The 17,564-nt window shown below is 44.1% G+C and overlaps 1 protein-coding gene across 1 annotated transcript in view; it reads left to right on the forward strand.

The window, feature by feature from the left end:
* Positions 1–6,777, forward strand: part of DNAH8 (dynein axonemal heavy chain 8) — a 367,281-nt gene extending 360,504 nt beyond the window's left edge. Inside the window, exons 92-93 of the mRNA XM_049891307.1 lie at positions 5,390–5,511; positions 6,490–6,777. Coding sequence (XP_049747264.1) covers positions 5,390–5,511; positions 6,490–6,777 — 410 coding nt within the window. The remainder of the gene's footprint in view (positions 1–5,389; positions 5,512–6,489) is intronic.
* The last annotated feature ends 10,787 nt before the right edge of the window (positions 6,778–17,564 follow it).

The following is a 17,564-nucleotide window of genomic DNA, read 5'->3' on the forward strand; positions in this document are numbered from 1 at the left end:
AACCCCTATGCCTGTGGTTATAATCACATTTGGGACTGGGTTGTCTTTGTTATGTTAATGAGACAGGATTAGTGTAGGGTATATCTTGAGTCAACCTCTTTTGAGAAATAAAAGAGATTAAACAAGCAACAGAAAGAAGCAGACATGGGAGAAGAGAGAAGCCAAGTCACATGAAGATTGTCCAGGAGCGGGAGCTTGGAAGAGACAAGAACCTTCCTCCAGAGCTGACAGACAGAGAAAACCTTCCCCTAGAGCCAACACCCTGAATTCAAACCACAGTTTAGCCTCCTAAACTGTAAGAAAATAGATTTCTGTTAAAAACCATCTACTTGTGGTTTTTCTGTTACAATAGCTCTAGATAACCAAGACAACTGCTTTTCAAGCTTTTATAAAGAAAAATATATCAATAGTCTTTTAAAATTATGCAAGCGTCAGAAAACACAGATTTTTGTTTCTTTAGACTTGATATCAGTCTACAAGAAAGATGGCCATTCATTTTCAAATTTAATAATAAATGCAATGGACTCACTACCCTTTGAATGCTACAAGACCATGCTCTTCTTTTCAGGAAGCCCAAACAAAACCATTAAGACTTGCAAAAATATGTATCTGCTCCCTGTTCCCTGAGTAGGGATGGCCTGCAGAACACTATCCCACCCTCCACTCTCAGGCCTCAAATATATTTATTTAAAATTTTCCTATCTCAATAGCCAATAAAGTCCTTAGGTGGCACGAATAGTTTGCACTCTACTGCTAACCTAAAGGTTGGCGGTTCAAACCCACCCAGTGGTAAGGTAAGATGGGAGAAAAGGATCTGCTTCCATAAGGATTATGGCCAAGAAAACCCTATGGAGCAGTTCTACTCTGTAACACATGGGGTCGTCATGAGTCAGAATCGACTCAACAGCATCTATCAACAACAAAAAATAGCCAATAAAAGTATTAACACCACTCAACCTTCATCTCACTATAAATTCCATGAGAAAAAGAATGGCATAATATCATTTGTGTTTGTTGTATATTTTATATATATATATCCTCTTGTCCTTCATAGCTCAAGGTTATGTGTGCCCTATCACCTATCTGTCAGTTTGTCTTACTGTGGTGGCTTGCATGTTGCTGTGATGCTGGAAGCTATGCCACTGACACTTCAAATATCAGAAACCTCCATGGTGGACAGATTTTAGTGGAGCTTCCAGACAAAGACAGACTAGAAAGAAAGGGCTGGACATGTACTTCTGAAAATTAGCCAGTGAAAAACCTATGGATCACAACAGAATATTGTCCGATATAGTGCTGGAAGATGAGCCTCCTAAGTTGGAAGGCACTCAAAATACACAGTGGCTGCAACAATGGACTCAATCCTTCCAACAACTGTGAAGATGGCGCAAGACTGGGCAACGTTTTGTTCTGTTTTACATGGAGTCGCCATGATTTGGAGCTGACGTTAATCAACTAACAACAACAGTGTGTGTTAGATATTTCCATCTAGTTGCACACTAAGAGTGTTTTCTAAATGTAAGGAGGCTGATTTCTGAAGTCAGCTAGACGTCATCATGCATTGTCCCCTGTAAGGAGAAGGTAGAAGATGGTCTCTCCTTGTCACATGTTGTCAAGTCTCTTAATTGCACAGTTTTTCAGAGCTGTCCGACAATGACTAAAATTTTTGAAGCAGGTGTGTTACATAAAAGAGGATGTTGCCCTGAGTGCAGTATGGAGTGAGGTCAAATTTGCTATTTAGTTGGAACTTAATATGTTATGGGAAAATGCAATTATTCAACTTGTGCAGATGAATAGTTAGAACCAAGATTCATGCCTCGTGCGTTATGACCTTGTAGATTCATAGGTCAATGATGAATTTTAAAATATAATAAAATAGAGTCAATTTAATTCCAAATCCTCTCCTTGGATATACAGTGTCTAACACACCACGTGGACACACACACACTTAAGGTTGAATGACAAAAATGACATTTTCATGGATTGACTTAGAAGGGAGAATTAGATTTTATTATTGTGGCTATATATACTACTGACTTGCAAGCACACAAAATGTTCATTTTACTACTAAAATATGACATCCCCAATATCTAGAGCGGAAGCTCACATAATCAAATGCTGATCAAATCAAGTAATTCTACACAGAGTACAGGTATTGACCGGCATTTGCTGCCGGGAAAACTTCCACTATGTTTCCTGCCCCCTGTGTTTAATATTCTACCTCATAAAATCATCCCTTCCTACTAGGTGCTCTCAGTTTCATGAAACTATACCTTTTTAAGAATCAACTATAAAAGTTCTTCAACCAGCAACTCTGGTGGATTGATCAACTTTTCTTTTGGATTAGCATGAGGACTCTTCTTTGGCACTCCGAGTAAGCTTTATAAGATGCAAATACAACCAAATAATTTTTTTAATTGTGCTTTGGATGAAAGTTTACTGCTAAAGTTTGTTTCTCATACAAAAATTTATACACAGATTGCTATGCGACGCCAGTTGCTATCCCCGTTACGTGACTGCACATTCCTCCTTCCACCTCGGATTTCCCGTGTCCATTCAACCAGCTTCTGTCCCATTCTGCCTTCTCATCTTGCCTCCGGACCAGAGCTGCCCATTTAGTCTCCTGTATCTACTTGTACTAAGAAGCGCACTCTTCATGAGTATCATTTTATGTCTCATAGTCCAGTCTATTCTTTGTCTGAAGAGTTGGCTTCGGGAATGATTTTACTTCTGGGTTAACAGAGAGTCCAGGGGCCACGTCTTCTGGGGTTCCTCCAGTCTCAGTCAGACCAAAAGACCAAAAAGTCTGGTCTTTTTACTAGAGTTTGAGTTCTACATCCCAATTTTCTCCAGCGCCATCAGGGACTCTCTGTTGTATTCCCTGTCAGGGTGGTTATTGGTGGTAGCTGGGTACCATCTAGTTCTCCTGGTCTCAGGCGGATGGAGTCTCTGGTTTATGTGGCCCCTTTTGTCTCTAGGGCTAATATTTTCCTTGTGTCTTTGATGTTCTTCATTCTTCTTTACTATAGATGGGTTGGGAACGACCAAATAATTTGCTTACTGAAAATATTTGGAGGCTTCCCACCATCCACAGAATCATGTCCAAACCCTGTAACTAGGTATTCAATCAAGATGCTGAAAAATTCACACCTCTACCTTATGGATCACAATGGAATATTGTCTGATATAGTACTGGAAGATGGGCCCCCTAGGTTGAAGGTACTACACAATAGCCATAACAGTGGACTCAAACAAACATGAAGCTGGCGCAGGACTGGGTATCACTTCATTCTGTTATACATAAGGTTACCATGAGCTGGAGCAGGCTCAAGGGCAACTAACAACCATACCACCTTTGTTCTAACCTTAAGTGCCATGGTTGCCTCACCTTTAGCCCAGACCTCCATGCCTGTGCACATGCTGTTCCTCTACCTGGAATCGTCCCATCTCACAAACTCCTGCTTATCTTTCAAGAATTAACTTCATCTTCTCACTGAAGACTTCCCTGACCTGTCATCTCGAGTGGTTAACTTTGTTCATAATGACATTGTATTGTATGTATATACTTGTTTACTAGGCCTGTTTCCCTCCACACTTCCTCTATACTGAGCTTCTTGAATGCAGGGTCCATGGATAGCCTCTTCACCTTTGTGGCCATCCCACCTAGAGCAATGCCTGGCATGTGGTGCCCACTCCAGACAGGATGAATGAATGAGCACATGAGAGCCTCCCTAAATGTCTAATTTAGTAACCAGGGAAGGATTTGGGAATGGGGAGACCTTCACTCTCTCAGTAAGCTGGGCTAGAGACCTGTTCTATCCAACTCTAAGGAATTTTACCTCAGAGCCTATAATTATGCCTAGCAACTCTTCCCCCTACCCTACTCAAACCCGATATAATGTCATCACTTATATGTTGGTTTGTGCATAATATCCCTCAGAGCTCACTAATCTAGGAATAGCAGGGATGCACACATTCCAAATTAGACTCACTGGAGAGTCTCATGATTTTCAATATTAACAAGGAGACCAAAATACATAGATCACAGCTAAATTTTCCTAAAGTTTTGAAGACTATATTGAGATTTAGGGTATAGTTTCTAACATCAAATGCTACTCTCCAAGAAATACTTCTCTTATTGAATGGGATGGCATGGTTTGCAAATATTAAGATTAAAGGAAGACCATAATATGCAGAATCATGTATTGTCTTAAAATAACTGTATTATGCACATTAAAACATGTAGCTTTCCTTTCCGGTGCGATTGCTTTGTTTGATCAAATTAAAAGTCAGATTTTCTATTTTGGCATTATGTCTTATTTCCTTAGATTAAATGAAATTATCCCATTAAAGCAAATAGAAACTTGATAATGGTTTGATTCAGGTTTTAATTGGAATGCCATTTTCAGAATATTTCACAATTCCAGTTTTATTCATCAGTATGGTGTGTTCAGATAGAGGCTATGAGCCAGGACTGGGTTACAACCCTTGTAGGACTTGAGCACTTGAAATCCTGAAGGAGTTTCAAATCAATGCCCTGTGTGAGGCAAAAAGTGTGCTGGTGAGAAATATTTAGCTCATCACAGACCTCCATAAACAGAAACAAACACTGAAAGCAGTGTCCCTCCTGAGGTTTGATCTCAAAGAAAAACTCCTCTTGGGATGGGTACCGTTATGGATTGAATTGTGTCCCCCAAAAATATTGTTGTAAATCATAACCTGTATACCTGTGGATGGAGCCTGGTGGCACAGTGGTTAAGAGATCAGCTGCTAGCCAAAAGGTCAGCAGTTCAAATCCACCAGCAGCTCCTTGGAAACCCTGTGGGGCAGTTCTACCCTGTCACTAAGAGTCGGGATAGACTGGAAGACAATGGGTTTGGTTTTGGGTACACCCGTGGATGTAGGCCCATTTGAGAATAGGGTTTTACTTGTGGTGTTAATGAGACCATATCAATGTAGGGTGTGCCTTAAACCCAACCACTTTTGAGATATAAAAAGAGCAGATTAGGTACAGAGCTTGGTAAGCATAAAAGGGGGAAAGATGATGCCATGTTGAGATAGCCAAGAACTGAGTAACTCCAGGGTTGCAGAACGTGGACAAATACCTTCCCCTAGACCCAACAGAGAGAAAGCCTTCCCTTGTTTAGAGCTGGTGCCCTGAATTTGGGCTTCCAGTCACCTGAACTGTGAGAAAATACATTTCTGTTCTTTAAAACCGCCTACTTTTGGTATTTCTGTTACAGCAGCATGAGGAATCTAAGACAGACACATAGCTTGATGATTGATTAACAAGTAACACTTAACATGGCTTCCTTCTTGTTTCTAAAATGGAGTGTACCAAAGCATCAAAATCCTTTCATTTCCTCTTTTCTCTCTCTCTTTTTTTAAGGCTTCCTCACAGCAATGAGGCAAGAAGTTACCCGAGCCCACAAAGGCTGGGCCCTGGACTCTGTGACAATCCATAACGAAGTCCTGCGACAGACCAAGGAGGAGATCACATCACCACCTGGGGTAGGTCCCACTAGGCAACAGCAGGGATGGCCCTGTTGCCAGGGCTGAAAGTTCAAGTTCTGCTTAGTACTGACCTATGAGTGCCTCTGTTAAACCCATTAACTTTGCAGCAAAGGCTCCCTCCTGTTGTAATCAGAAGACCTCAACGCCAGAGCCTCTTCTGTCTGCAGGAGTGGGAGGTTAATGACTAAGTCTGGCAATCGTTGGCAACTCCCCAGACAGCCTTTCTTTATAACTACAAATTACGCTTGTGTTTGCTAGCAAGAATTTTTCACACATCTCCAGCTACTATTGTGGGCTTCTCACAGAATCAGTGAGTGTCAAGGACAGTAGAGACTAACTGGATTAGTAGTCCAGAGCCCTGGGGCTGGTTGCAGCAACTTCCCCAGCTAGCTGAGACAGGTGGAAGAATGCCTGGCTGGGGAAAAGGGCAGGGCCTCCAAGATAACCACACACCACTCGGAGCCTCTGCTTTGACATTTATCTGTTCTGCGAACTGGGAGTCCCTGGGTGGTACAAACGAAGCACTCGGCTGCTAACTGAGAGGTTGGCAGTTTGAATCCACCCAGAGGCGCCACAGGTTGCGTTGGGCAGCATAGACTGAGATCCCGTGTGACCCCCAACTCCAAATCCTATTTTGCGCTCTCACTGTGTGTCAGCTTGGCCCAGTCATCTCGGAGACTTTTAGCTCTCTGCTGAGATGATCTGGTGTGCCATCTAAATCTGTTGCACCAAGTGGGCCACCCCCACACCGAAACAACTGATAACAGGAACATTTCTCCAGTGCTTGTGTATGCCTCAGGGGAAACTGGCCTCAATATTTTACCAATGCAAAGTGCCCAGTGGTGCTTTCTTCCTTTGGTAGCATTTTAAGACGGGCGTATAGTTTCTTTCCAAAATGACAACCTTTATTACGGTAATGAATGCTCATCTCGCAACACCTAATTAAAAAAAAAAACTTATGCTTGACTCTTCCAGGAAGGTGTTTATATTTATGGACTCTACATGGATGGAGCAGCCTGGGACAGACGGAACGGGAAGCTCACCGAATCCACCCCCAAGGTGCTCTTCACGCAGCTGCCTGTGTTACACATCTTTGCCATCAACTCCACGGCGCCCAAGGACCCCAAGCTGTATGTGTGTCCTATTTACAAGAAACCAAGGCGCACAGATTTGACCTTCATCACCGTGGTATACTTGAGAACAGTTTTGTCCCCAGATCACTGGATCCTGAGAGGAGTGGCCCTTTTATGTGACATCAAGTAAGTTCATTTCCACTCACTGAGAGCACCAGGAGTCACATACATAACCTGCTTTATCGAGAGACTGGCAATGTGTATTTCTTCTCCCTGATAACTGCTTGATTACTCTCTCTAAATTAAAAAGCTGATATTCTACATTCGCATGTTTTTTTTTTTTTCTTTTCCCCTCGTGTCAAAATTTTCAAAGAGACAATTCTAAATTAATCCTTTTTTATTTCAGGAAATCATATTCCATTATACTTATTTTTAAGATAAATTCCTGTCTTCATGTGAGAACACTTTGGAAGGTTTGAATTGTGAAAAAGTAAATGTAAAAATGCATGGTGGAGGTGTCTGACCTCCTCTAACTTCGAGGGGAAAGGAGAATCAAGATCAACAGCCCAAGGCTGATTCCTGTGAGGTAGAGGTCCGACATATCTCCTCTTTCTGCCATCTTTACCAATTCCGACACCAGCCGTCCCTCCCATAGCACTCTCTACTTCTCTGCTGAATGCGGTAATTCATGGCAATGGCCACACACAACTCACAGACAAGACTCATGATTACGGGGTTCATTAGGAAAGTAACAGGTTACTATAGAGTGGCTATGAGTTGGAATCGACTCGACAACAACGGGTTTGGTTTGGCTAACAGGTTATGATTCAGGTTCAGGAATGCTCAGGATACAGTTTTTCTACCAGGACAGCCTCTCCTCAGCTGTGCCTGAAGGCAGGTCTGTCCCTGGCCCTTGGCCCTTCGGCCTGGCCTCTGTCCTGCTCAGGCAAGTGTTACAAAGCTCTTTTAGCTCTGCCGATAAGTGCCCAGAGGCACCCCACTCCACCAGTAAGCCGGAAGGTGCTCAGCTCTAGCTCTGTGGGTAGGCAGACCTAGCTCTACCAAGTGCCCAGAGGCACCCTACTCTGCCAGCAAGCCTCCTGCCCGAAAGCACCCAGCTTTTTCACTCCATGGGCTGGGAAGCCCACCATGCCATCTCCTGCTGGTCTCTTGCTAGTCTCCTGGTTCTGCTGCACCTGCTGCTGCTGTTTCTCTGCCACTGCTGTCTTGCTGTCTCTGGTGCTACAGCTCTCTCTGTCTCCTGGGTCTAGGAGTGAGCCCAGGCCCGCAGAACGCACTCCCTTGCAGGCTCTTCTTCCTTGGTGGTGGCAAGACCCTCTCTCTGCTTTGGAATTGGCTCTCTTTTAAGCTTAGTGGGATGGAGAAGCTGACCAGTCCCCTTGGTGGGCCACAGTTACCTTATTTGCGTAGTCTCACCTAATCATTTGGTTAGGAGTTATAAGACTATGGCGAGAAAACCCACAAAAAAGTGATCCGTTGTACCACAGTAAAGCAAAGTATTGATTTGTTACTTTGATAACAAATCATAAAGGGAGCTTAGTAGATTCAAACTTTTCCCTTAAATAAAATCCATCCCTGCTCCTTGGGTAGCGCAACGATTTGCGCTTGACTACTAACCTAAAGGTTGGTGGTTCAAACCCACCCAATGACACTGCAAAAAAAAGGCCTGGTAATCAACCTGCTTCCATAAAGATTACAACCAAGAAAACTGTGTGGAGCAATTCTACTCTGTAATACATGGAGTGACCATGAGTCGAAATTGACTCAACAGCACCAGGTTTGGTTTGGTTTACCCGTGTATATGTTTGCCCTAATGTGTCAGCCTTTACTCTTTTAAGTTCGGCCTTCTTTACACGCTTGTGAACTGGAAACTGGAGGGGTCCGGTAAGTCCCTCTCAGGGGCACAGGGGTAGAACTCTGTGGTGTGAAGTGCTTGAGCTAGAAAATGCACTGGGATGTCTGCTCTTGTAGTTTAATTTAATTTTTTTTAGTGTTTGAGGTCCAGAGAATTCAGAGTTACAACCCCAATTCTGCAGGAGATAATGAAGCACACATTTCTTGGCAGCAAATGGAGAAGGAAAAACAAACTCCATCAAATGAAATTAGGTTACATGCTGAATGCCTGAAAAAGCAAAGTCTTTAAAAAGTGAAGCTGTGTCTTACTCTGTAGCAGTCTGAAACTCAGTGTGAACCTTTATTTCCTGCTAAAGGAAATGGTCGATTTAAACAAAACAGATGGGGTCCTATATTGAATGCTGGTACAGCTTTAAGATAGTGAAGAAGAGTCTCTACTGGTCTTCCATCTAGAATCCTTTTGCCTGCCCCCAGCTAAATTCACCAGCGTTTCATTCCCTCTGTCTATTCTGAAGGAGGTGAATGTTTCAAATTGGCTTCCTCCCCTCTCACCCTCCGTGGCCCTGATTAGAGGTGCCAGTGGTAAACAGATCAAGATAGCTGGCTGATAGCCTGAGTTTTGTCCTGGGAGGAAGACCCTAGAGGATATGCTTCCACAGTCTAATGTACTTTCAAACAGTAGAAAATAAACCATGAAATGCAAATTGTAGCAGTGACCTCTAGTATGCTCCTGATCTACATTCAATGTAAAAGCCATAGAACTTTCCAGGGAAGTTTAAAAAAATAAAGTAGCTGAGCCCCTGGCCCAAGTGTTTCAGCACTTCCCTTGGCCAACAGATGCATTAAAGGAAAGGTGGTGTTCTCTAGAAGGAATATCCTCCTGAGCTGAGGCTAGAATTTGGAAGTACCTGCCAGTCTGAGTGGACATAGGGGATGCAAAGCACCCTGATATTATAACAAACCAAACTGCAGTTCCTGAAGTAAAAAACACACACAGTTTATGGGTATTCCTGCTCAGTTGCTAAAACAATTGAAGACAAACTGCATTAAGTCTAAACCCCTGGACATCATGGTATGTTTTCAGAGAATACCACTTAGTCTCAGTGTTTTCTAACTACTTGAATGCCTTAAGGAAAATTTGGAAAAGAGACGGAAAAGACGTGAAGCTAGCAAAGATCATAGATCAAACTGTTTGAAACCACACACATACTATTTCCTGGGGACTCTGTGTTGTTGCTAATTATTTTGCTTTGCGTCAACACAGAGGACAGAGAGATGGGCACTGGGGCCCTGGCCAGGTGTGCACTTCTCAGCTACCCCTAGTTCTGCTAAGAGCTGGCTGGAACCCAGTTCTGCCTTCTTTCTCTAGGCCCAGTAAATGATTTCCTTACACATTTTGAGCCATTGACCTTCCACAAACACATAACCATTTTCTCTGCAAAATTGTTGCTCTTTCGCTAATTACCTAATTTGCCACACTTGAGTGAGGGAGACCTGGTGAGCATAAAGGAGCAAAGGAGAGAGATATTTAAGCCAACTGAAGCTGGGAGAGAGGCAAAGTAATTTTTCCCTCCTTGGATCAGTCCATATATTCTCATTTTGGTCTTAGCGAAATGAGCAATGGGATCTCTATCTTCGTTGATTTAAAATATTATCTTCTTAGTTTAGACTTTACATAAAAATAAGATCAAAAGAAAAGCATATTTAGATATATCTTCTAAAAGGCATTGGTCTTGTGGGTGATGTCACTTTGAAGAAGCTGTACCCACTGCCATCAAAGAGCCCTCACATGAATAGAGGACTCACCTGTAATGTAAGGTGCAGTGTGATCTGGGGCTATCAGAGAGGTAAGAAGGAATGGCTGGTCTGGTTAAGGAAGCCCATGTCAGAGGGATGAACTTGAAGACAAGGTAGCATTTCAGTTGGGTCTGGGGCTTTTGATAGACCAAGGAGGTAGATGAGTGTCTTCTGAGGAAGAGAACAGCATGAGGAAGACAATAGCATAAATGTTGACTGAATAAAAGAAGGAATGGACAGTGAGTAACCCCATTTGGCTGGTGAATGTAGGCAGATGATGGGTAAGAATGGAAAGTCAGGTGGGGGCCATGTTGGAAGGGTCTAGAATACTGTGGTTGACAGTGGGGATCGTTGACAGCCCTGGACTGCTAAAGGAAGCGAGTAGGTCTGTTAGGAGGCTATTGCTCTAGACCAGACAGGACAAAATGAGGATTGGAACTAGAGAGATGACAATTATAATTGAAGTAAAGCAAGTCATTGGAAAGATGGTATGGAGGTCAAATTTGGAGATTCGTAAATTGAGTTGACGAGGTGGATAATAAGCACACTAGGTGGACACGGCAGTTTAGAGCCTGGAGCGTCTGGTTGTATGTTTCATTCCAATGTGGGGAAAAGAGCTTCTTTGCTACCAAAGTGCTTATAAAGAACTACCAGAGTCTCCAGAGAGACTTGAAGATCTGTGCTCACCATCACTCACAGTGACGTCTGACTTAATAACAAAAAAAAAAAAAAAAATTTTTTTTTTTTTTACCACTAATGTAGTGTTACCCATGCCAGGCACTGGTCTAAGCGCTTGACATGCATTATGTTATCTAGTTCTTACAACAATCCTATGAGGTCAGTGCTGTTACGATCGTCTCCATCTTACAGATGAGGAAACTGAGGCACAGCAAAGCTAAATTACTTGCCCTGGGTCTCACAGCTAGTAGGTTGCAGAGCTGGGATTTCAACCTAGGCTGAATGGTTCCAGTCAGTGCTCCGAAGTACTTTGCTGGATAGTATTGTGTTTTTTTAAATCCAGAGTTCAATGGCGTGGACAATTCATATTTGAGCAGAGAGAATAGTACGTCTTCGTCTCCCTGACTTGGTCATGTGAGCAGTTTTCATTGTCTGAATGGAAAGGGTAATGTGCATAGAAGAGGGGCTGTAAGGCAAGTATCAGCATGGTGCCTTGTGCAAACAAATATGTTTAAAGTTCAGGAATTTTGAAAGGAATTAGTAGATTCATTTTAAACATGGTTTTTCTGGATTTTCTTGAACATTCTAGACCAGAAGGTGCATTCTATGTTACTGGAAGGAGTGTGACTGGATAAATTAGCCCTAGACTCCAAGTCAGAAGACACAGGGTCCAGTCCTGGTACCCAGGTCCACTGCTCGGCTGCTTCCTTGTTCACAAACAAAAGAGCAAAAAGTAATTAAATTGTTACTTTAAAAATATAATTCAGCAAGGGGTAAGACAAGCAAAAGAGTAAAACAGATAAAAAACAAACATCCTAAATAAAAAAAATAATAATAAGGAATTACAGAGGTCCTTTTCTTTTAAAAAGCTGAAAAGTAACTCTTGGTTAAATTTAGTGTTTAACTCGGTGACTTACTCATCCTGTGTGTCTGGTAGAATCTCCCATGTTTAAGTTTTTAAAAATGATCCTGCTTTAGGTACAAAAAGTTGCCCCATGACAACATTCTAGAAATAATTAGGACATATAGCATAAATCCAGAAATATTCACTAGTATTGAATAATTAATGCACCAAGCATTATCCAAGGCTATATGGATATTGGAAACCCTGGTGGCATAGCGGTTATGTGCTACGGCTGCTGACCAAGAGGTTGGCAATTCGAATCCACCAGGCACTCTGTGGAAACTCTATGGGGCAGTTCTATTCTGTCCTATAGTGTTGCTATGAGTTGGCAATGGGTTTGGTTTTTTGTTTTTTATATGGATATTGGTTTATCTGCCTATATTTAATTGTCACCCATTAAAAACCTTATTCCTTTCCTCCCTATCTTAGGTCAGGTGCCCTGCAAAAAGACTGAGTGGAGATTTGTTTAGGAGGTTTACTGGGAAGAGCTCTTGGGAACACTACCAACACAGTAAGGGAGAGAGGAGGAGGCAGGGTTGGGCAGACAGAGAAGTTGGGCTGTGGTGCAGTCACAGCAGAGCCTCAGCTGTCCCATGGTCGCTGTGGAGTTGGGATGGGGCAGAGGGGGCCAATGGCAGCTAAACTTCATAGCAACTAGGGGAGGCATGCCTGGACCTGAGGCGGGGGATCTAGGCAGCGCAAGGCACCCTCAGCACTGTCTTTCATTCTCCACACCCTTTGCTTCTCATCCTCTTTCCCCACTTCCTTTGATTTAAAAACAAATCATGAACCTATTCTCCCTTTCTTCCTCTTTATAGTCCCCTCAGAACACCTTAACAATTTCTGCGTGAGTATTTCTGAAATCAACAGACCCCATATTCCTGAATTGGGTCGCTTTCCTGATTGCTTGAAGTGGTGGGAAAGAGAGCTGAGGGAAGGGCGATTGATTCCTCGTTGCTTCTGAGCAGCAAGGAAAGAAGGGGTCCCAGAAAGAGGGAGCAACCAGACTGAGCAGGGTGAAAAGACCCCAAAAACACAAAGACAACTGAAATCTGAAAGCCTCCTTTCTTAATTGCTGTTCTTCCCTGAGCCACAAAGTCCCTAAAAATTTTTGAAGGCTATACCTTTTTTATACCTGGATTTTGCCTCAGAAAAATTACATTTGTACCCTGAGCTAATGGAAAGAAGTTAGTCAACTCCATTGCTCTTATATCCAGCATCTGGCTTTGACTGCAGAAGGGAACCATATTCTTTGAATCTGGGCGTCTTGATTTACATACAGCCTTCTGAGATGAATATAAATACTTTGGAGTAATGCTCGAGAAATGAGATGTTCTCAGCCTACCCTGAATCAATGCCCATTCCTTTTAAAAGCTGTTGGTTTACAGAAGATTGCTCTAACCCAGTCCATTCTCCAGAAAAGGAGCCAGGGAAGAAGGAACTCGCAGCTTCCACCCCTCCAGGGCTTGCAAGATCACCCTTCTTGGGAATAGGGGATGTGGCAGGGTGACAATGCCACAGTTGTTTCTTTCTAAACAGTTTTAATTGAACAGGTATCTTCGGGGAGCTTGGAAATTCCTCTTCGCTTCGCATATGTGTTGTGTTGGCAGGTCTCTGCCCCTCTCTCGCCTCTTACTCCTACCAGGATGTGACTGATTAATTAAAGTACCTCCCCTTTATTTCCAGGCAAAATCCTCATTTGACCTGGTGCAGATATCTGATGCTTGAGCCTTAATTTCCTGGCACCTTCACAGCTTCCTCAAGATGGTGTTTATGAATGTTGAGGCTCTTTTCTTGTCTCCCAGCTGACAAATTCATGGATATTATTGTCATTGGAACTCCAGCTTCCTCAGACATATGATGGTGATTTCTGCCTGTATCTAAGGGGATAAGGGCACCCATGTGTCATTTGTGGTTTCTGTGTATTCCTTCCTGATTGTGCAAATCCTCCCCTTTCTATTGTTCTTCCTCTGTTGTCCCCTTAAGGGACATCCGGTGTCCCATTGTGATGAGAACCTGAAAGAGAGGTTGCCAGACAAATAGAAAATACTCTAGTGTTTCACACTGTCTCTCTCCATAGCTAAGAACTAGCTGCTTTCCATTTAGCTAGACCACGTCAGAGGCTTTGTCTGTCTATGTGTCATCCCCTCTCCTGGGGAAAGCAGTCACTTTTAGTTTTTTTCCATTTTTATAGGATCCCTGGTGGCACGGTGGTTAAGCACTAGGCTGCTAACCAAAGGGTCAGCAGTTAGAAACCACCAGCTGCTCCATGGGAGAAAGATATGGCAGTTTGCTTCTGTAAAGATTTACAGCCTTGGAAACCTTGTGGTGCAGTTCTACTCTGTCCTGTAGGGTCACTATGATTTGGAATCTGCTCAACGGCATGGGTTTCCATGCTTATGGGTTTTTTTTTTTTTTTTTTTTTAAGAGAATGGACTTGCTCTTTTCTGCCTGGTCTGCTTTGTACAAAAGCCCGAGCCAGTACTCCTCCGCTCAGCAGTCGGCAGGGGCAGTTCCCTGGTGTGATCCCAGGTCCCACCTTCCCCTCAGGTTCCTCCCCTGCCCCTGGGACACTGGGCTGTGGGACAGCTGGCCCAAGGGTTGAGCAGAGATGAATTTCCTTGTCTGGCCCTGCCCCTGCCCGCTCAGCTCTGCAAGCACCTGGGGCAGAAAACAGGGACAGACACCCAAAGAGGAAGGCTGGGCTCATGCCCCGCTTGTTCACATTACTCACCGCGGGAACCATGCCAGGGCCAAGCAGGTGGTCACTCAGGGCTGGCAGGCCCCCCAGCCCCAGAGGGCACTGCCCTAAGGATCAGCTTGTGATGTTTCTTTCATGAATTCTTCATTGATGTTTCTTTTTGCCATTTCGCATTTTCTTGTTGTTAGTTGCCGTCGAGTCAATTCGGACTTTTAGCAACCCTGTCCGTTGGTGTGTGGAGTAGAACTGCTTGTAGGGTTTTCAGAAGCAAATTGCCAGGCCTGCCCTCAGAGGTGCCTCTGGGTGGTAATTTCTGCTGGTAATTGAGTGCTTAATTGTTTGTGCCAGCAGGGTTTCCAGTCTCTGTTTCTGCACGCCTCTCCCCTCATCCTGGAGGAGGGAGGTGCTCCCTGGGGGAAGCAGAGGGCACAGGTAGGAAGGGACTTGGGTGCCACCAAGTCTTTCTCATGACATCCTTCTGATTGCCCTGGAATGGGTATTAGATGTGCGAGCACCTTCCCTCTTCTGGGGAAAAGTCTGGGCTTTCTTAACACCCCATTAGGATTCTCTTCACCTCTAGCTCTTTTTGGGAAATTCCAACTTGACTGACACATGAATGCCCATGTATCTGTCACATCCGGCTGTGAAGAGCTTGGGCAGCTCCTCCATTCTCATCAATAGGGGTTGGTGTCTATGTCTCTAGGTCAATTTATGTATTAATTTGTCACTTGGTGCATAATATTTAGCACTGTGATAAAAAACAAATAAGCCAATCCTATGAGGAATTGATTTTCCCTTCTACATCTGTTCGTGAAGACATAAATCTAAAGTTCTGCTACTTTAAAAGCCTCCAATGCAAATATAATCTAAAATTGCTAGGCTTTGAAGTTAGGCTTTTCTGTCAAAAGATGTTTATAGTCCTGCTCCCTGGAGCCTGGCCCCTCATCTTCTGCCTCTAGGCCCCAAAGATATTGATTACCTCTTGAGGTCCTTTGCAATTCTTTGCAATCCAAATATGATGGTGTCACATGCTCCTTGTACTAAACAAGCTCTGTGCTAACCCTTAAGAGGGATGCAAGAACGACTGAGGCATGGCCTCTGTCCTCAGCTCAAGATGTAGCAGAGAACGTGAACTATGCACATGAATAACCACAGTGTGAATGAGAAAGTGACCGTAGCCCTAAAGATGAAGTAAGATGGAAATGCAAAGCACACAGAGTTTACTTTTCTTTGGGAGGATCTGGGGCACTTGACATCCAGACCGATGTGACCATTATAGTACTCAATGGCAACAACCACCGTGAACCCAGTCCACTGGCCAGCCTAGGTCTGCTTTTGCATGAGCATGCTTTTGAAAACCTCATCCTTGAGAAGTGTCCTCAGGAAAAAGCCAATGTCCTCAAACTCTTTGATGGGCAGAGAAGAGATACAGATCCCCTCCGGGGTCCTGATCTTCATCCCCTTGACCCAGCAGCCTGGCTTGGTGATACAAACCCACTCTTCGTCCTTAATTTGCCTCCATGAGCTCCAGGGCCTCGGTTGACCACCGCCTCGGCCATGACCTTCCATTCCAGGATCCCCCGGAGCCTCCAGCTCTTCCTGCTACAGCTGCATCATGCACCATTAGGTGTTTTCTTGGAGAATTATTTGTGCATTTTCATATCACAAAACTGCCATGGTTGGAATTCTGTGAGCCACTCCCCTGAGGAGTCCCCCGTGAGAGCACCTGGATGGTGAGAGATTGGACATCGGCGTCATTAGGTGCTGGGTAAGTTCATCAGCTTTGTTTGCCATGCGGTTTGGCAAATGAGCCAGAAACTGGAGCATCGTTGAGTGCTTTGGGGACAAGGAGTTTCACAACAGGGAAGGAAGTGAGCTGGCCTTGCAAGGGGAAGGATTAAGGGGCACTGATTCTTGGGAAAATGATACCTCTTGGGCAAAGCCACCTTAGGTCAGGCCTGGAGGTCAGACCAAAACAACGGAGGGAGACTCCAAGCTTTACCCAACCACATTCTGAAGAGTTACCATGTCACAAGTCATTCTGAACTGAGAAAAATGGCCAGAGATGTAAATGGAAACTTCTGGGCTGTCATTCTACACAGCTGTAAGAGACATCTGCAGGTTAATCCTTGGCTGTAGCCACTGCAAGCTGGATCCCAGATGTGACACACGAGGTCCAAGGTGGCTGGAGGTGACCCCTGAGCCCACACTCAGAGAACCAAGGCATGGTGGTACCTGCCATTTGCCGAGAAAAGTTGGCATAGAAACTTTTAGAGTTTATGCATTGTCTTTGTTTAATTCAGGAGAGGGGAGTGAGGGGATTATCGGTTCCTTTTATGCCTGAGTGTGGTCAGTGAGGGTGAGATCCAGGAGGCTTGGAGAGGAGGGTTGGGTCTGTAGCCAGGGACCTTTCTGCCCCAAGTGCTCATCCTTCCTGCCCTTGGAAGGCTTTAACGAGGCTTTACGGTAAACTTTTTTTTTTTTTACCTCAGTCCTGGAGGTGATCCTGGTTCCTGAAATCCCCTACTTCTGGCTCCTGTGCCATTCTTTTCCACGAGAACTTCCAGAGAGGAAGAGTCTTGCTGGCCCCTCTGTCTTGTGAGGCCCACAACCACTGGCCTGAGGGATGCTGTGATGGGGGAAGGGTTGGGAGAGTTTCTAAGGAGAAGGTGGCTTGTTGGTCGACTGGCTGGTGTGTTAGTGTGAGGAAAGCTCTTATTTTAGACTCAAGTTGACGTTGGCTTTCTTTCTTATTTCAGTCACAGTGGGTTTCTTAGCCATGGTGAAGGTGTTGAAAGGCTACAGTGAGAAGGCCCATGTGAAACATCTTTTTTGTTTGATATCTGAACCTGTGAAATTTGGCACATTTCTTCTTTTGCCACAAGAGCTTTAATTCTGTGAAGGAAAAGTGTTGGACCTCTTCTTCCCCAACTTCCAGCCCTCTCCCCAGAAAGAAAGGCAGACACATGGGGACAGCTGAGGATGGGGTCAGAGAGGGGCCAGATGGACAAGAACACCTGGG

Source organism: Elephas maximus, chromosome 1 (genome assembly GCF_024166365.1).
Source record: "Elephas maximus indicus isolate mEleMax1 chromosome 1, mEleMax1 primary haplotype, whole genome shotgun sequence".
Taxonomy (NCBI): domain Eukaryota; kingdom Metazoa; phylum Chordata; class Mammalia; order Proboscidea; family Elephantidae; genus Elephas; species Elephas maximus.